At 48.0% G+C, this 23,803-nt stretch overlaps 1 protein-coding gene across 8 annotated transcripts in view; it reads left to right on the forward strand.

The window, feature by feature from the left end:
- GOLGB1 (golgin B1) overlaps positions 1-23,803 on the forward strand; it is a 154,535-nt gene that overhangs the window by 60,759 nt on the left and 69,973 nt on the right. For all 8 annotated transcript variants that reach the window (XM_050952566.1, XM_050952576.1, XM_050952586.1 and 5 more), the window contains 3 exons: positions 1,364-1,437; positions 2,810-8,031; positions 20,134-22,084. In XM_050952566.1, the coding sequence (XP_050808523.1) occupies positions 1,364-1,437; positions 2,810-8,031; positions 20,134-22,084 (7,247 nt within the window). The remainder of the gene's footprint in view (positions 1-1,363; positions 1,438-2,809; positions 8,032-20,133; positions 22,085-23,803) is intronic.

Consider the following 23,803-nt stretch of genomic DNA (forward strand, 5'->3'; position numbering starts at 1 on the left):
TGAAGTGATTCAGGGAGCCTGACTTTGAGATCAGGTTCTGAAGCTGTGCAGAAAGAGGAAGGTTCTGATACTATATATACATGGGGAGACAGAGGGAGTAAATCTGAGGTGGCACAGTGGGGAGGAAGATTTTTATATTGGGTTGTGAGGTGGCCTCTGACATAAAAAGGAGAGAGAAGGGTTGGTAGGATCAGAGTCTGAGGTAGGATATAGGAAAGGTGCGAGGCAGCATTGTCCAGTGGATAGGACACTGGGCTGGGAGTCAGGAGATCTTCATTCTGTTCCTTGCTCTGTCACTAATGTGCTGTGTGACCATGGGCAAGTCACTTCCCCTCTTTGTGCCTCTGTTTTCCCTCCTTTGTCCATCTTGTCTAGTAAGATTCTTACATACAAATAAAACAATGTTAAAAATGTTATTAGGTTGCACAGTCAAGCTCGTGAAATTTAGGAAATACCAGATTTAGTTTTTCTTAAATCTGTCCACTCGTGTCCCCTGCACTGAATGAAACAGGTGTCCTGTGGAAAAAATAGCATGTGATTATGTAAGTAAAGACTGTATCATAATGCATATGCAAAGGGGAGCAGAATTAAAGTTCATGGGAAACCATAAATCTGACATTACCTAACATTCAAGAGCTTGACTTGCCGTCTCAGTGTTTTTAACATAATTTTTTGTTTTTAATTTCCTGTGGGGGGTTTAAAGCAAAAGGTAAAAACTAATTCTGTTATGTTGTGAAAGCTGGCTGACCCCCCTTAATAGATTACAAGCGGCCAGTAGGTGTGGGGGGAGCGTAAAATTTTACACTTACCAATTTAAGTATTAACACGCAAGGGTCTTTGTCTAAATATGTATAAAAGGTTTGTAAAATTTGTGTAAAACAGTCTTTTGTACCAAGGTACAGGCTCTCCTTTTTCTGCAAAATAAAAAATTTTTCCTTATCCCTGTCAGGCTGTTAATTGGCTCTCAGCTAGGCAAACCCAATATTTCAGTAACAATGTGCTACCACTTGAACTTCAGGACTAACTATGTTAGCTGGCAGCAAGAGAAGGCTGTTATTTCAGAGAGGGGAATGGACTTGCTGGATCCTGGTGTGGGAGCCTGCCCTGGTTCCCTTTCTCCAACTCACTCCATCCCCACGAGTTAAGCAAGGTCCTGCACCATGTGGTGCCCCAGTCAAAGGTATAAGCTGCTAGGTCTGGAGGATGAGGAGAGCCTGCCGTAAGGCACCACTATCTGTCTCTCTTCTCCCCTCACTTCTTGAGGAAGCTCCAGCCCCATGTGTCTGGATCTCTTTCCATCTGTTCACTGGCTTGCTGTGGATCTGGATTTTCTGCTGGTGAAATGCATGTATTTTGTCACTAGGTCATTCAGCAGCACTAGTGAATAATGAACCACAATCTCCTCAGCCATCTGAAGATATCATGGCTCTAACCCAGGTATGACCTTGGCAATATAGGTTCTATCACAAAGTTAGACAAGTCTACAGTCTAGATAATGTCCAATCTAGTTTGAAAAGGCTCAGATTATAGAGCTTCCACAATCTCACAACCTGATGGTGCTATTATGGTGCTGAGCAAGGCTCTATGTGTTTAGCTCTCTTTAATCATTCCTGTTAATCAGTCCAGCTTGACAGCAGCACAGCCATTGCAACACCAGAACATTAATGGTATGGGGAGTTAAAGCATAAATACGAGGGGGTAGGGGGACAGGTGACCTCCACCCTTTGCTCTGAGGAGGATTCATTGCCCCCCTATCTCCAGAAGAGAGCAAGACCACAAGGAATGCTACTTGAATAAGAGCAAATACCTTGGTCCACATGTCCTATTTAGCCCTCTGATCCTGGCATCAGACACAGAATAGGGAACAAGCATCTTGTTTTAGAGCCCTATAAACAGGGTTTAGTCCCCACTGAGCCTATCTGGCTTACAGCCCAGCAACAGAAGTGGCAGAGGGTGCTAAAATGGTTAAGAATTGGTGCTGTGTGTGAACAAGACCTCCCACAGGAGTCTGGTTACATTTCTGGTCTGAAGTTCCTGTCATGCTGAGCTTACCCTTCTTCCCACATCCAATCCCAATGTGGCAATTCCTTGATTCCTGCACTGAAGATGTGAGACTGGGTGTGCTGGCCTTTTTCCCTGCACTGGCAGGGAAAGAATGAACCCTTTTGCCCTTGGAATGGCAGCAGCTGCTTGTAATCACTGTAAAAGACAATTAGGAAGGTCATGTAACTGGTCAAATAATCAGGGCAGGAAATAAAAAGTAAGTTTGTCTCATGTAGTACGGTTAAACCAGAAGCTGGGAAAGACCTGGTGTAGATCTCCCCACACAAACTCTGCTTGAAGTGGTACCAGGAGAGCTCCCTACCCAGAGGGATCTGGGACAGGAGCCCAGGAAGATACTGGTGGAAGAGGCCTGCAGGGAGACCTGGGAGAGGCACAGGAAGAGAAGAATGCTTTAGAGTCTGTCTCTGCAGGGATCTAGAGAAACTTTGGGCGTCTTGAGAACTAGCAAGTCAGCCTATGGCAGGGCGCTCAGAGCCAATCCCTGAAGCTCTGACACGGGTAATTGGGAAGGATATAAAAGGACCTGAAGAGGACTGCCGTAAAGGTCCTTGAATACTTTTATGTTCCAATAAACAGTCCAAGATATGGGAACCTTAGCTGCAACATATAAAGTGTACACACTTTACGGTATCAGCAAAGTGGGAAAATGAGGCAGAGGCATCCAGATGCAGAGTAAGACAGCCCTCTCACGGGGTTCAAGAGAATTCTGGTTTATTTGAGACTAGCTCTTTTTTTCTTGTTCTAGACCAGTACAGAGGAACCACCCAGAAGCAGCAGTGGGCAGTCTGCTGAAGAAGGTGGCCCAGCTGGCATTCTGGAGTATCTTTCTGCAGCGAAACATAAAGAGCTGTCAGTCTTGCTGCTGGAATTGAGGGAAGCTCAAGAAGAGATAACATTTCTGAAGGGACAGCTCTTGGATCCAGGAAGCCAAACACCTGCAATGAACTGGGCAGAGGAAGAAATAAATGTTATGGGAGGAAGATTCCAGCCAAGATTCCTTGAGGGAGAAGGACAAAAGACCTCATCTATCCAGAGTGAATTGAGCAGTGACTCGCTGACGGTGGAGGAAGTGCAGAAAACCTCTGTGCTTCAGGAAGAGACAAACAGCTTCCCAGAAGTACTCCTAGAGCACATCACCCACAGTGGAGGGGAAATGGATGCAGTGCAAGGGCTCAGAGGAGGGCTCTCTGCAGCAACTACAGAGCTTGGTCTTTCTCAGCCTCAGGAGCTGACACAGTTGCAAAGAAAAATTATGGAGCTGCAAACAAGTCTGCAGAAATCAGAGGAATTGTATAAGAAAGACTCAGAAGAGAAAGTGGCAGAAATAAATAGGCTAACCCAGCTGGCAGAGGCATGCAGGAAAAATGCAGAGAAATCTAACAGTGCATTGCATGTTCTGACTGAAGAGAGAGATCAGCTCCTGTCTCAGATGAAGGAGCTTTGTACCATAACGGAACTAAAGGAGCTTGAAGGAAATCTAATGGATTCAGAAAAGCAGAGGCTATCTGACTATGAAAGCAGAACTGTACAGCACAGTCTACTGAAAGAACAAATCCAGAGCCTGAAAAATGAATATAAATCCAAAGAGAGAAAAATTGAAGCTTTGCAAAAGGACCTGGATGAGGCACAGCTTCAGCTTTCGAAACAGGATGCTCTAGCAAAAAGTCTGAGAAACCAGCTCCAGAAGACGGAGTGTGAAGTGCTTGATCTGCAGGAACATTTGAGGAAGACCACAGTCAAGACAGAGGAGCTTACCCAGGGCATTGTCTCAAAGGAGCTTGACGCAGTAAGGCTAGAACAGCTTCTTGCTGAACGGACTGGGGACAATGAGAACCTCCAGCAAGCTTTACTGGAGAGGGATCAGCAGGTGACTGAAATCAGCATCACAATGTCTGCGAAAATAGGCCAGCTGAATGAAGAGAAATTTGCTCTGGGGAGTGAGCTAAAGGGCCTTAAAGAGCAGATGAGCTTATTGCTGAAAACTGAGGCAATAAGAGACCAGCACACGGAACAAACAGGAGAAGCAGAAGACTTGTGTCTGAAATGCAAGGGGTCTGAGCAGCAGAGCGAGATGATGGCAGCAGTGTGTAAGGAGAGAGAGGTGCTAGGAAGTGAACTGGAGCATCTCAAAAAAGAAAATGAGCAAGTGAAGCGAAAGCTGCAGGCAGCTCTCATCAACAGGAAGGAACTTCTGAAGAAGGTCAACAAGCTGGAGAATGAGCTGGTGCAAGTGAGAGGGACATTTGGGGCAGAAGCTCAGAAAGCTGAAGTGGAAGGTACTACAGCAAGTGGCCTAAATGCAGAGGGAGACGTGACTCCTGAAAGCCAAGCCAGGGAGATGTCTCTCATGCAGTTGCTTTCTGAAAGGGAAGCTGAGCTGCAGAGCATCCAGAAGGACTTGCTGGAGAAGGAAGCAGCTGAAGCACAGTTGCAGGCTCTGATTGAGGAGATGAAGAAAAGTTTGCAGGATAAGACCAACCTAATTGATTCGAAGAAGGCTGAAATTATGGAAAGCCAGTCAGCCATCCAGAAACTTATCACAGCCAATAAGTGCTTAGAAGGTTCTGACCCAGCTGCTTCTAAAGAGGATGAGGTGAACAGTCCAGCTGCTGCAGGGTTTGAAGAACACCATAAGTCTGCTCTGAAAGAGAGAATCTCAGCCCTTGAACAAGAAAAAGATCAACTTCAAAAGAAGCTTCAGGAAGCACTGACTTCCCGTAAGGACACTATAAAGAAGGCTCAAGAAAAAGATCGACACCACAGAGAGCAGCTGAAACAGCAGAAGGATGATTACAATCTCCTACAAGAACAGTTTGATAAGCAAAGCAAAGAGAAGGAAAGCATCCAAGATCAGCTCAGACAACTCCAAGCACAGAGAGAGTGTACAGAGAGCCATTCTCTGCCAGGCATCCATTTCCAAAGATCAGCTGAGTCTGTACTCGATGTAACACAAGAGCTTGCAGGAAATTTACAGCATTCTGACAGGAGCCAAGGCTGGATTGAGTCTTCATGCTTGGAAGTAGAAAATACTAAAACAAATAACCTCTTACAGGAGACAGATGTTTCTATGGAAGAGTTTAAGGCAGAGCTCAAGAATCTGCAGACCAAGAAAGATGAACTAGAATTCACAGTCAGTCATTTGGAAAGTGATCTTGCTTGCAAATCAGAAGCAGTCATTCAGCTACAAGAGCACATAGCACAGTTGCTCTCAGAGATGGAAGGTCTGAAGAGCACCTGTCACCAGGTGGAAGCCCATGCACCAAGTCTTCAGGCAGAACTGGAAAAAAGTCAAACAGAGATTTCCAGACAAGACAATCTGAAGGCACTTAAACAAGAAGTAGAGGAGCTAAAAAATCTCATGAGCAAAAAGGATGAAGAAATTGAACTCTTAAACTTGCAGCTAAGGGAGAAAAGCAAAGCTCTTACTCAGGTACAGAGAGATTTCCTGGAAAACGAAGACTTGATCAAGACTCTGCACAGTCAACTGGAAAAACAAACTAGTATGCATGAGGAACAAAGCAAGCGACTGAAAGCTGAGCTTCTTGAACTCCAGCAGAGACCAGATGAGGGGGCTGAAGAAGCCAAATATAAGAACCAAGTGCAGAGAAAGCTGCAGGCTGCACTCATCTCTAGAAAAGAGGCACTTAAAGAGAGCACGACTCTAAAAGAGGAGCTGGCTACTGCCAAAATGACTATAGAAACTCTCTCTCTGAGGCTGGCAGATATGGAGAGCCAGGTTTGTGATTGGGATAGGGAAAAAGATGCATTATCAGAAAAGTTAGTAGGCGTCACTGAAGAGAGAGAGAAACTCATTGCAGAAGTTGACAAAGCTTTAATGGAAAATCAGAACCTTGATAGCTCTTGTGAAAGCCTGAAGCTGGCTCTAGAGGGGATCACTCAAGAGAAGGAGAAGCTAGAGAAGGAGATTGAATCCTTGAAATGTTTGCAGGCTGCCGAGAGTTCTGAGTGGCAAGAGAAATATAAGGAACTGCAGAAAGAATATGAAACCCTCTTGCAGTCCTATGAGAATGTAAGTAATGAAGCTGAGCGAATTCATCATGTTCTGGAAACTATCAGGCAGGAAAAGCAAGACATTTTCAGCAAGTTGAAAGGTGCTGAGGCTAAGAAAAGAGAAGTAGATAAGCAGCTGCAGGAGGCTGAGCAGGAGATGGAGGGAATGAAAGAAAAAATGAGGAAGTTTGCAAAATCCAAGCAACAAAAGATCCTGGAACTGGAGGAGGAGAACGAACGGCTGAGAGCAGAGTTGCACCCTACAGAGGGTGACCTAAACAGGGATGGAGATATGTCTCTCTTGACAAGCACTAGTCTTAGAGAGGCACTAGAGAGCTCTAAGAGGGACTGCCAATCGCTTTCCATTCAGCTTGAAACATTAATGGCTGAAAAGGGTTCTCTTGGTCAAGAAGTTCAAGTCTTAAAGCACCAATTGCAGTGCACAGAATCCAAGCTAAAGGAAAACTTAGATGCAGCAGCCAAGCATGGTGTCCAAAAAACTATTGTGGAAGAAGCAAATCAAGCTGTTCCCACAGCAGCATTACCTCTAGAAGTGGCTGACAATCAAGTGGATTTAGGGCCCTGCACAGAATCTCCAGAGCCTCTTAGAGCAGGCATTGTAACTGAGGCAGAAGAGAAATTAAATGAAGGTAGCAGGTCACATGATGAAATTAATACTTACTTACAGCAAATAGTTCAGCTTACAGAGCGAATCACAGAATTGGAGGAAAATAGAATGGCTGCAGAAAAACAAGTAGGCAGCATCTTCAGGAGTGTTGAAACCTTAGGAGAGGAGAAGAAGGCCTTAGAGAGCCAAGTGGCAGCAAAAGTCCGTGAACTGAACACCCTTCAGGAAACAGTAGCCAAGATGGAACTAACTAACAGACAAATCGAAGAACAACTTGTCAGAATGACAAAGCTGAAGGAAACGCTGGAGGCAGAGAAGGATGACTTAGAGGAAAGGCTCATGAATCAGCTAGCAGAACTTAACGGAAGTATTGGAAACTATCAACAAGACATGGCTGACCTTCAAACCAAAAATGAGCAACTGAAATCTGAGCTCCAGAGCTTGCAAAGAATGGTAAATGAGCTGGAGGAGGAGAAGCGGCAGCTGATGAGAGAGAAAACTGAGGCAGAGGCAGAGACACAGAAGGAATATGCAGAAAAACTAAAATGTGCTCAGAAGGGAGATGGCAGCAGAACTCATGCAAAAGAGCTTCAGGAGCTGTTGAAACAGAAACAGCAGGAGGTGAAACAGTTGCAGAAGGACTGTATTAAAAGCCAGGAGAAGATCAGTAGTCTAGAGAGAACTGTTAAAGCTCTGCAGTTTGTTCAAAGTGAGTCTCAAAAGGAACTCGCAGCAGCCAAAGAGAACTTAGCCAAAGCATGTGAAGACACCAAGAAAGCACAAGCAGAGCTGGCTTCCTGCAGAATATTACTGGATGATACTCAGAGTGAGACAGCAAGGATTTTAGCAGAGAGTCTCAAAGTGAGAGAGGAGCTGCAGGCAAACAAAGAGCATGTTAAAATTCAAATGAAGAGAAAGGATGAAGATTTTGAGAGAAGACTGGGACAAGAAAAAGACAAGCACTCAAAGGAGATAAATAACATGGAGGAAAAACTGGCATCTTTGCAGAGAGAGAGAGATTCTATGGAAGGGACTGTCAGAGACATTCAAGACTCCTTGCACAGAAGAGAACAAGAGGCCAAGCAGCTACAAGGCAGCCTTAACAAAAACCTGGCCCAGCTTGCAGCCTTCACCAGGAGCATGACTTCTCTCCAGGATGACAGGGATCGAGTGATTGATGAGTCCAAAAAATGGGAGAAGTTGTTCACTGAGGCTATTCAAAAGAAGGAAGAGGAGATCCATGCTAGAGAGGAGACCTGCACTATTCTAAAGGATCAGATGAGGCAGATGTCCATGCATATAGAGGAGCTACAGATTCATGTATCCAGGTAAAGAGAAAATGAAAGTGAGCGGTGGTTACTTCGGTGTTATGGTCTTTCCTTCCATCTCTCATTTCTCAGTTATCAGCAGATACTGCTTTTTAAGCCAAATTGTAGTTTATATTCACCTTAACATACTGTAGTCAGCAGGGAAACATCTGTAGTCTCTCTCTACTAACATGAAACTTAAAATAAGTTCTGCTGCATAGAGTGGTTATATTTTGAAGTTACTAAGATAGCAAGTAAATGATGCCTTCAAGAATTCAACAATTCCTATTTGATCCAATTTTATTTATTTATTTATTTTTGTTTGGTGGGGGGAATTGCAGAGTCAAAGGACAATAGAAATGTACCATGATGTTAAAAATTCCGATAGAAAATTGTTTAGGAACAAATAAAACTTTCTCTGTAGTATTTGCAACCCAAACACTGTAGCAATGAGAACTTGAAAGAGAAATGCATGACAAACAAATATGGCTGTAATTTAAATGACATTCCTTAAGATCAGAGAGATGCCGAAAGTAAACATCTGGATTAAAATGCGAAGAGTACATGAGAGTTTTTACTGTCTACATTTTAATATTTGACTGTTTCTTAGTAACATTGGTAAAGTTTTATTTCACCAGATAGGATTTTTAAATTGACAGTGCTCTTTTTACAGGGAATAGCACAACTAAGCTTATACAGACTTCTGAGATGTATGAACTGTTCCGTTAATGTCAGTGGATGTTACATTCCCCTCCCCCACCTCAGGGCCGGAGAGCCTATGATGTGTGTCAGACATGCCTATTCTTCTTCGAGTGATTGCTCATATCCTTTCCAGATAGGTGTGTGCGCTCCGCATGCACGTTCGTCGGAGAAACTTTTACCCTAGCAACACTCGGTGGGTCGGCTGGGTGCCCCCTGGAGTGGCACCGCTATGGCGCCGGATATATACCCCAGCCGACCCGGCCACCCTTCAGTTCCTTCTTACCGCCCATGTCGGTCGTTAGAACAGTGGAGTGCGGCTTAGCTGACCTCCACCTTCCCTAGCTACTCGTAGTTTTTCTTCTCGTGGTTATATCCATAGTTGTAGTTAATTGTTCTTCTTTATATAGTTCGTTAGATTTAGTTATAGTTCATAGTTATAGTTGTTAGTTAGTAATTGTTTGCAGGGTTCGGGGGGTAGCACCTTCCCCACACCCGGTGCCGGAGCTCATGCCTGGCTCACTGGGTTTCAGGCAGTGCTCAGCCTGTCACAGGCCGATGCCAACAGGAGATCCCCACGACTCCTGTTTGAAGTGCCTCGGGGAATTGCACTTATTTGCTAAGTGCCCAATTTGCAAGGCTTTTAAGCCGAGAACTAAGAAGGAGCGGGACATCAGATTAAAGCAGCTCCTCATGGAAGTGGCCCTGACACCTTCACCTTCGGCACCGAGCACGAGCCAGTTGGTGAGCAGAGGCACCCCTACGGCAGCGGGCATCGCCGGTACACCTAAGGACTCCCGGCACCAGCCGCCTCCGGCACCGAAATCGACCCCGCGCCGCTCCCTCTCCCCGAGGTCGAAGACAGCGAAGGCTCAGACGGCCCCAACAACACCCGTGTCGCAGCCAGAGACTGCGCCTAGGTCGGACCGCCCCGCACCAATACCTGCCGCGGCACCACCTAAACCGGCACCGTCGACTCCAGCCCCACGAGAGCCATTGAGTCCGGCGCCTGACAACTCCCCGGAACCTGCCGTGGTAAAGCTCACTTTGCCGTCTACTCCAGAGACGTTTTCTGCGGCGAGAGACTTGATCGCCATTACCAATGCAGCACCGCCTCTACCCCCGGCACCGCCCATGCGGGTACTACAATCCATGGGCAAGCCGACCCTGACCAGACCGTCGTCTGTCAGCGTAGCGGACCGGCACCACTCAAGGTCATGATCCCACAAACGCTCTCGGTCGAGACGTCGCTCCCACTCTCGACACCGCTCCCAGTCCCAGCACCGTTCCTCTCCACGGCACCGGTCGGACTCATGGCACCGGTCAGTCTCTCGCTCCCCGACCTGCTACTCGCGGTACCGCTCCGGTTCCTGGCACCGACCCAGGCACCGTACCTCCCAGAGCAGATCACGGCACAGAGACTCGAGATCCCGGTCACCTCCCAGCACCGGTCTGGTCGCAGGTCTCAGTCTCGTTCTCGGTACCGCTCTGCGTACCAGCACCGGTCCCCACGGTCAAGGGGGGCGAGATCCGTCGGGACTTCGGCTCCAGGCTTCTCTGCTCCCCCATGGCCATCCAGACAGACATCCGTATCCTCCCATGCGGACAGCTATTATGACAGGGACCGTGATACAGAGGTGCCTACGGGGGTTTTTCAGGACTCACGGCCTCAGGATGTAGGACCTCAACAGTGGTCCTTTTGGACACCCTGGGCATACCATCAAGCCCAGGGTGCTCCCCTAGTCCAGACCCGCTCTGCTGCCTCAGAACATCGGGCAGCAGAGGCCACCCTTTCCCGCCCCCCCGCGGCTGAATCGGAGGAGCACGCGACACATCCTCCAGACTCCCCGGGACAGCTGGAGCAGGAACCGTCCCAGGAGCAAGAGGCCATCCAGGACCCTCTCATTCCCGGGGTATCATCCTCCTCCTCTCTGGATGAGGCGGTGGCAGGGACCTCATCATCAGGGCCCCCGCCTATGGACCTCAGGGCCTATCAGGACCTCCTTCGCAGGGTGGCTCTCAATATCAACCTCCCAGTGGAGGAGGTCCCGGAAGTCAAAGACCTCGTAGTGCGCATCCTCACCGCCGATGCCCCCACCCAAGTGGCACTGCCGTTTTATTAAGACTATCCAGGCCACTGCCGACACCAGTCTCCAGCCTCCATTCCACTGACGGCAAAGGGAGTAGAGAGAAAGTACATGGTACCCTCTCGGGGGTATGAGTACTTGTACATTCATCCTCCTCCCTCCTCCTTAGTTGTCCAGTCGGTCAATGAAAGGGAACGCCATGGCCAGCAGGCGCCTGTTCCAAAGTCCAAGGAGGCCAGGCTTGTGGATCTCCTGGGTCGTAAGGTGTACTCAGCGGGGGCCCTACAGCTCCGAGTGGCCAACCAGCAGGCTCTACTGAGCCAATATAACTATAACACCTGGGCGGAGGAGGTTATGTTCACCGAACTGCTACCCCTGGACTCAAACTCATAGACTCTAGGACTGGAAGGGACCTCGAGAGGTCATCGAGTCTAGTCCCCTGCCCTCATGGCAGGACCAAATACTGTCTAGACCATCCCTGATAGACATTTATCTAACCTACTCTTAAATATATCCAGAGATGGAGATTCCACAACTTTCTTAGGCAATCTATTCCAGTGTTTAACTACCTTGACTGTTAGGAACTTTTTCCTAATGTCCAACCTAAATCTCCCTTGCTGTAGTTTAAGCCCATTGCTTCTTGTTCTATCTTTGGAGGCTAAGGTGAACAAGTTTTCTCCCTCCTCCTGATGACACCCTTTTAGATACCTGAAAACTGCTATCATGTCCCCTCTCAGTCTTCTCTTTTCCAAACTAAACAAACCCAATTCCTTCAGCCTTCCTTCATAGGTCATGTTCTCAAGACCTTTAATCATTCTTGTTGCTCTTCTCTGGACCCTCTCCAGTTTCTCCACATCTTTCTTGAAATGCTGTGCCCAGAACTGGACACAATACTCCAGTTGAAGCCTAACCAGCGCAGAGTAAAGCGAAAGAATGACTTCTTGTGTCTTGTTTACAACACACCTGTTAATGCATCCCAGAATCACGTTTGCTTTTTTTGCAACAGTATCACACTGTTGACTCATATTAAGCTTGTGGTCTACTATGACCCCTAGATCTCTTTCTGCCATACTCCTTCCTAGACAGTCTCTTCCCATTCTGTATGTGTGAAACTGATTGTTCCTTCCTAAGTGGAGCACTTTGCATTTATCTTTATTGAACTTCATCCTGTTTACCTCAGACCATTTCTCCAATTTGTCCAGATCATTTTGAATTTTGACCCTGTCCTCCAAAGCAGTTGCAATCCCTCCCAATTTGGTATCATCTGCAAACTTAATAAGCGTTCTTTCTATGCCAATATCTAAATCGTTGATGAAGATATTGAACAGAACTGGTCCCAAAACAGACCCCTGCAGAACCCCACTTGTTATACCTTTCCAGCAGGTTTGGGAGCCATTAATAACTACTCTCTGAGTACGGTTATCCAGCCAGTTATGCACCCGCCGTATAGTAGCCCCATCTAAATTGTACTTTCCTAGTTTATCTATAAGAATATCATGCGAGACCGTATCAAATGCCTTACTAAAGTCTAGGTATATCACATCCACCTCTTCTCCCTTATCCACAAGGCTCGTTATCCTATCAAAGAATGCTATCAGATTAGTTTGACACGATATGTTCTTTACAAATCCATGCTGGCTATTCCCTATCACCTTACCACCTTCCAAATGTTTGCAGATGATTTATTTAATTACTTGCTCCATTATCTTCCCTGGCACAGAAGTTAAACTAACTGGTCTGTAGTTTCCTGGGTTGTTTTTATTTCCCTTTTTATAGATGGGCACTATATTTGCCCCCTTCCAGTCTTCTGGAATCTCCCGTCTCCCATGATTTCCCAAAGATAATAGCTAGAGGCTCAGATACCTCCTCTATTAACTCCTTGAGTATTCTAGGATGCATTTCATCAGGCCCTGGTGACTTGCAGGCATCTAACTTTTCTAAGTGATTTTTTACTTGCTCTTTTTTTTATTTTATCTTCTAAACCTACCCTCTTCCCGTAAGCATTCACTATATTAGACATTCCTTCAGACTTCTCAGTGAAGACCGAAACAAAGAAGTCATTAAGCATCTCTGCCATTTCCAAGTCTCCCGTTACTGTTTCCCCCTCCTCACTGAGCAGTGGGCCTACCCTGTCCTTGGTCTTCCTCTTGCTTCTAATGTATTGATAAAAAGTCTTCTTGTTTTCCTTTATTCCCATAGCTAGTTTCAGCTCATTTTGTGCCTTTGCCTTTCTAATCTTGTCCCTGCATTCCTGTTATTTGCCTATATTCGTCCTTTGTAATCTGACCTAGTTTCCATTTTTTTATATGATGCCTTTTTATTTTGTAGGTCACGCAAGATCTCGTGGTTAAGCCAAGGTGGTCTGTTTCCACATTTTCTATCTTTCCTAACCATCGGAATAGCTTGCTTTTGGGCCCTTAATAGCGTCCCTTTGAAAAACTGCCAACTCTCCTCAGTTGTTTTTCCCCTCAGTCTTGATTCCCATTGGACCTTACCTATCAGCTATCTGAGCTTACCAAAATCCGCCTTCCTGAAATCCATTGTCTCTATTTTGCTGTACACCCTTCTACCCTTCCTTAGAATTTCCAACTCTATGATTTCATGATCACTTTCACCCAAGCTTCCTTCTACTTTCAAATTTTCAACGAGTTCCTCCCTATTTGTTAAAATCCAGTCTAGAACAGCTTCCCCCCTAGTAGCTTTTTCAACTTTCTGAAATAAAAAGTTGTCTGCAATGCAGTCCAGGAACTTATTGGATAGTCTGTGCCCCGTGGTGTTATTTTCCCAACATATACCTGGATAGTTGAAGTCCCCCATCACCACCAAATCTTGGGCTTTGGATGATTTTGGTAGTTTTTGAAAAAAGCCTCATCCACCTCTTCCACCTGATTAGGTGGCCTGTAGTAGACTCCCAGCATGACATCACCCGTGTTTTTTACCCCTTTTAGCCTAACCCAGAGACTCTCAACACTTCCATCTCCTATGTCCATCTCCCCCTCAGTCCAAGTGTGTACATTTTTAATATATAAGGCAACACCTCCTCCCTTTTTCCCCCGTCTATCCTTCCTGAGCAAACTATACCCATCCACACCAACATTCCAGTCGTGTGTATTATCCCACCAAGTTTCAGTAATGCCAACAATGTCATAGTTGTATTTATTTATTAGCACTTCCAGTTCTTCCTGCTTATTACCCATACTTCTTGCATTTGTATATAGGTATCTAAGATACTGGTTTGATCTTGCCTCCCAGCTTTGCCCTGACCTTCTTTTCTCTCTGCCATTATAGCCCGTGCTCCCTCTTGTTTCCGACCCATCTCCCAGGTCTTGTTCCCCACTTACCTGTGGGGTTTGCTCACCTGTCTCCATCGAACCTAGTTTAAAGCCCTCCTTACTAGGTTAGCCAGTCTGTGCGCAAATAAGGCCTTTCCCCTCCTCGAAAGGTGAATGCCATCTCCGCCTAGCAGTCCTTCCTCGAATAGCATCCCGTGGTCGAGGAAGCCAAAGCCCTTCTGGTGACACCATCTTCGCAGCCAGGCATTCACCTCCACGATGCATCTGTCTCTGCCCGGGCCCCTACCTTCGACAGGAAGAATCGAAGAGAATACCACCTGCGCTCCAAACTCCTTAACCCATACTCACAGATCCCTGTAGTTACTCTTGATCTGCTCAATGTCACACCTCACAGTATCATTTGTACCCACATGGATGAGTAGCATGGGGTAGTAGTCAGAAGGCCCGATAATCCTCGACAATGCCTCTATAGCATCTCGGATACGGGCCCCTGGCAGGCAGCATACCTCCCGGGATGAACGGTCAGGGCGACAGATGGGTGTCTCCGTCCACCTCAGCAGAGAGTTTCCAACCACCACTACCCTATGTTTCTTATTATCAGTGATGGCAGCAGACCTCCCAGCCTTAGGGGTACGAGGCTTCCCCTCCTTAACTGTTGGGGGTGATTTCTTCTCTCCTGTATCAAGAAGAGCATAACGGTTATCTATTACCACAGCAGGAGGGTTCGCAGCAGGGGTGGAGCACTGCCTGCTGCCAGAAGTAACCAGCTGCCAGTGTCCACCCTGAGCCATCTCCTCCTCTACTGGTGTGTCAGTAGTCCTGTGAACTGGGACAGCTACATCAGCTGTCTCCACATGGATACTGTCCAGGAATTGCTCATGGATACGGATGTTCCTCAGCCTGGCCACCTCCTCCTGTAGCTCTCCCACCTGCTGCCTGAGAGAGTCCACCAGTAGGCACCTTTCACATTGGATGCCACCCCCAGCCTGGATATCAGTAAGTGGAAATTGCAAGTTAGTCTTTGCAAACCCACACCAGAATCTGGGTAAAAGCATCCATGCTTTGGTGCTCTGCCTGGCTACAGGCGCAGGTGGAAGAGACAGAAGCAGTGCTGCCACAGGTGTTGTGGGTCCTCCTAACCATCGTTAGCCTCCCTCTGTCAAACTCTCTCAAATTCCCGTCTGCAGCTGCCTATCCGCTCTGCTCTGCTTTAAACAGAAAGGTTTTGGATGTGGCTTGGTTTATAGGTTCAGGGGACCAGTGGGTCACAGATGAGACTGACAAGGGACCCCCACTCCCTTCCTACTCCCCTTCCCAACTCCCTTGCGAAACTCCCTGTTAGCAGCTCCTGTTCGCTAAGCTCCCTGGTCGCTTGTGCACAGCTTTATAAAGCCCTGGCCTGAGTGAATGCCCCACCCACTGGTTAAGGCTCAGCCAATTACCAGAGGCTTCTAGCTTTCAAACCTTCCTTGGTAGCTCAGCCTCCAACTGCCAGCTACAGCACACGGTCCTTCAAACAAACAAACCACCACAATAACCAAACAGACTGACAAACACGCAAGTCGCTAGTGGCTCAAAGGGTGGGTTCATTAGTCTGTTTAGGACCAAATTGAGATCCCCTGACTCACGCCAGGATTTTAGCGCGTTCCTGGAGGAAGGGAAGAAAGTGGCCAGGACCTCTCTCCAGGCCTCCCTAGACACGGCCGACTTGGTGGCCAGAACTTTGGCCTCGGGCATCACCATGAGGCGTATCTCCTGGCTCCAGGTCTCTAACCTGCCTCCTGAGCTTCAGTACACCATCCAGGACTTGCTCTTTGATGGCAAGGGTTTGTTCTCGGAAAAGACTGATCCCAGGTTGCAGAGCCTGAAGGATAATAGGGTCATCATGTGCACGTTGGGCGTGCATATCCCCGTAACCTAACGTAGATCCTTCAGACCCCAAACACACTGCCCGTACTTTACGCCTCAGCAAAGACAGGACCTCAGTAGAAGGCGCGGGTGAGGTGGCCGTAGATGCCAATCCGGTCACCGAGGAGGCCAAAACCACGGGCCCTCTAAGGCACCACCAGGGCCTAAGTCCAACTTTTGAAGGTGCGCCCGGGGATGGCGTACCAGTATCAAGACAGGGTCCTTCCCCTCCTTTCTCCAACCGTCTCTCCTACTTCCTCCCGGCATGGTCCCAACTGACTTCGGATCTTTGGGTTCTACGCACGGTGAAGCAAGGATACCACCTCCAATTTGCTTCATCCCCGCCCTCCCGCCCCCCATCCCGGTCCCTCTTCAGGGACCTCTCTCACGAGCAAGTCCTCTTACAAGAGGTACAGTTTCTCCTCGCCGCGGGAGCCATAGAGGAGGTACCATTAGATGAGAGGGGGAAGGGGTTTTACTCCCGCTATTTTCTGATTCCCAAGTCCAAGGGAGGCCTCAGGCCTGTCCAAGGGAGGCCTCAGGCCTATCCTAGACCTGCGAGGACTCAACAAATGGATGCTCAAGTTGAAGTTCCGCATGGTCTCCCTGGGAACTATTATCCCATCCTTGGAGACTGGTATGCCGCCCTCGACATGAAGGACACTTGCTTCCACTTTGCCATCTTTCCACCACACAGGAAGTACCTTCACTTCCAATTCACAGTCCTCCCCTTCGGCCTCCCCACGGCCCCGAGGGTGTTCACGAAGTGTATGGCCGTCGTCGCCGCCCACCTCCACCGGCAACAGATACATGTGTTCCCGTATCTGGACGACTGGCTCATCAAGGGGACCTCTCAGACTCAGGTCCGACAGTATGTCGGCATAATCGCAGACCTATTCTCCCAGTTAAGCCTACTCCTCAACACCGAGAAATCCACCCTGGTCCCCACACAAAGGCTGGACTTCATAGGGGCAACGCTGGATTCCACTCAAGTCAGGGCCTACTTGCCTCAGCCCCGCTTCCAGGCGATCGTATCGATCATCCGAGGTTTGCAGGCCTCCTCAATCACCTCAGCTCACACCTGCCTCGGCCTCCTGGGGCATATGGCCAAGTATGCCAGACTCCGCATGCGACCCTTTCAAACGTGGCTCCATTCATTCTTCCGCCCGGGCAGGGACCCTATAGACGTCCTGGTGACAGTTCCCCCGAACCCCCTCTGCTCTCTCGATTGGTGGCTAACTCCATCTCTGGTATGCACAGGGATGCTGTTCCATCCACAGCCGCCGTCGCTGGCCTTAACGACGGATGCGTCATCCCTCGGGTGGGGGGCCCATCTAGGTCACCTTCGTACCCAGGGCCTTTGGTCGTCCCAGGAGCTGACGCTCCACATAAACGTCCGGGAGTTGAGAGCAGTCTACCTCGCGTGCCAGGCGTTCCAGCAACATCTTCACGGCCGTTGTGTTTCTATGTTCACGGACAACACAACGGCCATGTACTATATCAACAAACGGGGGGACCCGCTCGTCTCCCCTGTGTCAGGAGGCCATTCGACTCTAGGACTTCTGTATAGCCCACTCGATAGACCTGGTGGCATCCTTTCTCCCGGGGGTTCGGAACGCTCTGGCGGATCGGCTCAGCCGGTCCTTCCTCTGTCACGAGCGGTCAATAAGGCCGGACGTCATCCATTCGATCTTCTGGAGGTGGGGATTTCCCCTCGTAGATCTGTTCGCCTCCCGCTCGAACAGGAAGTGCCAGGAGTTTTGCTCCTTTCAGGGTCTCTCTCCGGGGTCGATCACAGACGCATTCCTCCTGTCATGGAGGCACCACCTGCTATATGCCTTCCCTCCATTTCCTCTGGTGCACAAGGTCCTGTTAAAGCTCCGCAGGGACAAGGCGCATCTGATTCTGATTGTGCCTGCATGGCCCAGACAGCACTGGTACACCACCCTGCTAGATCTGTCCATGGCCACCCCAGTTCCACTCCCTCTCCTTCCAGACCTGATCACGCAAGACCACGGCAGGCTTCGCCACCCAGACCTGCGAGCCCTCCACCTCACGGCATGGCTCCTGCATGGCTAAACACAGCGGAGTTACGCTGTTCCGCTCCGGTACAGCATATTCTCCTCAGTAGCAGGAAGCCTTCCACCCGCTCCACGTATTTGGCGAAGTGGAAATGCTTCTCTTGCTGGTGCGCAACTCAGGGCGTTACTCCCTCGGAGGCCTCAATTCCCATGGTCCTAGACTGCCTCTGGTACCTTAAGCAGCAGGGCCTGGCGACATCCTCTCTGAAGGTGCACTTAGCGGCTATATCCACTTTCCGGCCAGGCGAGGGTGGTCACTCCGTGTTCTCCCACCCCTTGGTCTCTCGGTTCATTAAGGGCCTAGAGCACCTATATCCCCCTGTACGTCGCCCTGCCCCTACCTGGGATCTCAATTTGGTCCTAAACAGACTTAATGCACCCACCCTTTGAGCCACTAGCGACTTGTTCGCTCCTGTACCTATCGTGGAAAACAGTCTTCCTGGTGGCCATTACATCGAACAGGTGGGTCTCTGAGCTGAGAGCGCTCACTGTGGACCCGCCATACACTCTTTCATAAGGACAAGGTACAACTGCGACCTCATCCAGCCTTCCTCCCTAAGGTAGTGTCTGCCTTCCATACCAACCAGACATCTTCCTCCCGGTCTTCTTTCCGAAGCCCCACTCTTCTCAGTGGGAGCAGCAGCTACACTCCTTAGATGTACGCAGAGCGCTCGCTTTCTATATTGAGCAGACGAAGCCCTTCCGGAAGTCTCCCCAGCTGTTTGTGGCGGTTGCGGAACTGATGAAAGGTCTGCCAGTCTCCTCCCAGAGAATCTCCTCCTGGGTGACAATATGCATCCGCACATGCTACGACCTAGCTCATGTCCCTTCAGGCCATCTCACAGCGCATTCTACCAGAGCTCAAGCATCATCAGCCGCCTTCCTGGCACACGTGCCTATCCAGGAGATATGCCGTGCAGCGACCTGGTCATCGGTCCACACCTTCACCTTGCACTACGCGCTGGTCCAGCAATCTAGAGATGATGCAGCCTTTGGCGCAGCGGTTCTGCATACTGCCACATCTGACTCTGACCCCTCCACCTAGGTAAGGCTTGGGAATCACCTAACTGGAATGGATATGAACAGTCACTCGAAGAAGAAAAGACGGTTACTCACCTTTGTAACTGTTGTTCTTCGAGATGTGTTGCTCACATCCATTCCAAACCCACCCTCCTTCCCCACTGTCGGAGTAGCTGGCAAGAAGGAACTGAAGGGTGGCCGGGTCGGCCGGGGTATATATCCGGCGCCATAGCGGCGCCACTCCAGGGGGCACCCAGCCGACCCGCCGAGTGTTGCTAGGGTAAAAATTTCTCCGACGAACGTGCACGCGGCGCGCACACGCCTAACTGGAATGGATATGAGCAACACATCTCGAAGAACAACGGTTACAAAGGTGAGTAACCGTCTTTTCTCAACTCCCTGCCCCATTCTCAGCAGTGTTCTTGGTGCATGCTTCCAATGTACCTGTTCTCAGCTACCTGGCTAGAGATGCAGGGCTTCCCCAGATCCTGGCTCACAGGGTGGGAAGAAGGGTCTCAGAGCCCCCATACAGTCATAGCACCCACCCAAGATCCTGTTCATAGATGCTGGAACTAGGGGTGCTGCCACACCCCCTGGCTTGAAGTTGTTTCCATCATATCCAGAGTTTACAATTTGGTTCAATGGCTCTCAGAATCCCTACTATACAAATTGTTCCAGCACCACTGATCTTGGTACATGCACACGCAACAGAAGAGAATGTGGACTGGTAGGCACCCTGTCTCTATTCTTCCTCTGCGTCCCTGCCACTCATCCCCATGTCCCCTCTCCAGTGTCTCTCCCCAATTCCTATCCCCTACCCTATCACCTGCCCCCATTTGTGGGTGTTAGGGAACAGAGGTGATCTCTTGAGGTGCACCAGATTTCAAGGAAGTCCAAGTAATTGGATTTTAGAGCAGTTAGTCAAACTTTAAACCTTAACTCTAGTAGAGCTTGCAGTCTACTATAAAGGATACAAATTTGGATATTGGGATATGTTGTAGATTTGTTTGTAATAGTCTACTGTCTGTTTTTCAGTCTGGAACACAACAAACAGGATTGGGAGTCTGAGTCTCAGAGAGTAATTCAGCAGCATCAAAAGATGTTTGACATGCTGCAGGAGGAAAACAAAGGGCTTGTGTCTCAGTTAGAAGAGTATCAGAGACTGTATACAGACTCTCAAAATGAACTGCAGAAGCTGGATGCAGAAATCAAGTGCCTCAGAGACCAGCTTGCTGATTTGCATAGCTCCTTCACTAAGTCTGAGGTATCAAGAGAAGAAATGGAAAGCATGGTCAAGCAACAAGAGGCCAGCATCCAGAACTGTAAATTCAACTGTGAGCAGCTTGAGGCTGACCTGCAGGCCTCCAAGGACCTGACAAACAAGCTGCACAAAGAAATTGGTGCCAAAGACCAGAAGATTATCAGTCTACTAGCTGCCAAGGAGGAGGCAGTCATGACTGTTGTATCTGAGTTACAGCAGCAACACAGTGAAGAGGTTAAAAGGTTGGAGGACAGGCTGGGCAAGAAGGAAGAAGAGAAAGTGACCTTGAAAAATGAGAGAGAGAAAGCACTGGACAAGCTTAATCATCTCATGGAAACAATGAAGATAACCAGAGAGGAAAGTAAGCAGCAGAAGGCGCAGCTGGCTTCCTTCGCCAAATGCATGTCTTCTCTGCAGGATGACAGAGACCGCGTGCTGAGAGACTATGAACAGCTGGAAGAGCGTCATCTTGTTATAATCCTGAAGAAAGACCAGTTGATTCAAGAGGCTGCTGCGGAGAACAACAAGCTCAAAGAGGAGATTCGAAGCTTCCATAGCCAGGTGGATGATCTCAACTCTGAAAATGCCAAACTGAATGCAGAACTCGTGCGGTATAGGGAGGACCTGAACCAGGTGATTTCAATAAAGGATTCCCAGCAAAAACAACTCCTCAAAACACAGCTTCAGCGAATCCAAGTGCTGGAAAATGAAAAGGTCAACATAGAAGGGCATCTGAAGGAGTCTGAGCATGCTGTGGAAGATCTCAGGCAGTGTGTGGAAGCCCTGAAAGAGGACAAACAAAGCATGTCCAAAGAGATTGAGAACATAACATTCTCTCTCTCTCAAATTCAAAGCGAGATGACAGCTTTACCTGAAGGGAGACACATCGTGGAGCTAGAGACACAATTAAAAGATCGGGAGAAGGAGGTGCAAGAGCTGAGCAGTAAGCTTGCTCTCACACAGAAGAGGGTAGCAGAACTAGAGGAGGAACTGGTCCATGTCCAAAGAAATGCAGCCGAGAAGGTGGGAGAGGCCCAGGACAAACTTAAGAATGAACTGAAGCACCTACATCACGATGCAGGGATAATGAGGAATGAAACTGAAACAGCAGAAGAGAGGGTAGCAGAGCTGGCAAGGGACCTGATGGAAATGGAACAGAAACTTCTTACAGTCACAGAGGAAAACAAAGATCTGAAAGCCCAAATTCAGTCTTTTGGGAACTCCATGAGCGCTCTCCAGGATAGCTGGGACCAAACCAATGAAGAGCTTCAGGTGCTAGGAAAGAAATACTCTGCAGACTTAGAGAAGCAGCAGTGTCTAGTACAGAGCCTCCAGAAGGAGATGGCTCAATTACAGGAAGAGCAGCACTCCACTGCCAGAGAGAGAGACTCTCTGATATCTGAATTGACAGCCCTGAAGAACACTGATGATAAAAAAGGCCTGTTATTTCAGCTTGAGGAACTTAACCAGCAGCTCAGAGTCAAAGACGAAGAGCTTTTCCGCTTGTCTTTGGAACTGGAGGAGTCCTCCAGCCAGATAAAGTCTTTCTCTAGGGCCATGGCAAGCCTGCAGGATGAGAGAGACCGTCTGTTGAGTGAATTGAACAAAGCACATAGGGTGGAGGAAGTGAAGCAGCAGACAGCAGTGAACTCTTCCAGCAGCCCTGCAGAAGTGCAGAGCCTGAAGAAGGCATTGTCCTCCTTACAAGATGACCGAGACAGACTGGTAAGTTCTCTTTCCTGCTCTCCCACCTTTTGGAATGTTGACTGTAAAATTCCTCATTAGGGCCTCTCTTGAGAATTTTCCTTAAAACCCATGAGATCTAGGTCTGATATTAGAAATGTAAAAATATACAACCGCTTCTTGTATACCATTGTTGTGATTCCATTGTTAACTTTAAGATAACAAACTTGATTTTCAAACATAGACTCATAAAAATTAGAGGTGGGGAAACCTTGTCAACTTGCCCAGCCCATATCCTGAGAGCCAGTTCAGCACATCATAGTGTTGCTGTAATAGACCTCTGTAAAGCATTTGATTTGGTACCACATTTTGATTAAAAAAATTAGAATGTTATAAAATTAACATGGTATACATTAAATGGATGAATGACTGGCTAAATGACAAGTCTTGAAATGTTACTGTAAATGGGAACTAATAATTGATATTGTGCTTTTTGGGGGGAGTCCCACAGGAATCAGTTTTGGCCCTATATTATTTAACATTTTTATCAATGACCTGGAAGAAAACAAAATCATTAACGATGAAATTTGCAGATGACCTAAAGATTGAGAGAGTGGTAAATAATAAAGAGGACAGATCATTGATACAGAATGATCTGGATCTGTTGCTAAGCTGAATGCAAGCAAACAATATGCATTCTAATATTACAAAATGTAATATATATCTTTAGGAACAAAGAATGTAGGCAATACATACAGGATGGGGGACTCTATCCTGGAAAGCAGTGACTCTATCTACCGCAACCCTCAAGTCTTTTTTAATCAGGTGAACATGAGCTCCCATTGTAACTTGGTATCCAAAAGGGCTAATCCTAGAAATTCAGGGCAGGAAAGGAGTGCAAGAGGTCATATCGTAGTAGATTAGGGTTGGAAGAGACCTCAGGAGGTCATCTAATCCACCCCCCTGCTCAAACCAGGACCAGCATTAACTAAATCATCCCAACTAGGGCTTTGTCAAGCTGGGCCTAAAAAATCTATAAGGGTGGAAATTCCACCACCTCCCTATGTAACCCATTCCAGTGCTTCACCACCCTCCTAGTGAAATAGTGTTTCCTAATATCCAACCTAGACCTCCCCTACTGCAACTTGAGACCATTACTCCTTGTTCTGTCATCTGCCACCACTGAGAACAGCCGAGCTCCATCCTCTTTGGAACCCCCCCTTCAGGTATCTGAAGGCTGCTATCAAATCCTCCCTCACTCTTCTCTTCTGCAGACTAAACAAGCCCAAATCCCTCAGCCTCTCCTTGTAAGTCATCACCATGTCCTTTTCTGCAGAACTGCTGCTTAGCCAGTCGGTCCCCAGCCTGTAGTAGTTCATGGGATTTTTCTGTCCTAAGTGCAAGACTCTGCACTTGTCCTTGTTGAACCTCATCAGATTTCTTTTGGCCCAATCTTCCAATTTGTTTAGGTCACTCTGGACCCTATCCCTACCCTCCAGCATCTCTACCTCTCCCCCCAGCTTACTGTCATCCGTGAACTTGCTGAGGGTGCAATCTATCCCATCATCCAGATAATTAAAAAAGATGTTGAACAGTCCATATTGTCCATTCACCTGCGCTCAGGCAGGATTCAGTATACCTAGGCCATCCCTTATAGATTTAGCTAACCTATTCTTAAAAACCTCCAATGATGGGGATTCCACAGCATCCTAGGTAACCTGTTCCAGTGCTTAACTATCCTTGTAATATCTAAACTAAGTC

This window comes from Gopherus flavomarginatus, chromosome 1 (genome assembly GCF_025201925.1).
Source record: "Gopherus flavomarginatus isolate rGopFla2 chromosome 1, rGopFla2.mat.asm, whole genome shotgun sequence".
Classification (NCBI taxonomy): Eukaryota; Metazoa; Chordata; order Testudines; family Testudinidae; genus Gopherus; species Gopherus flavomarginatus.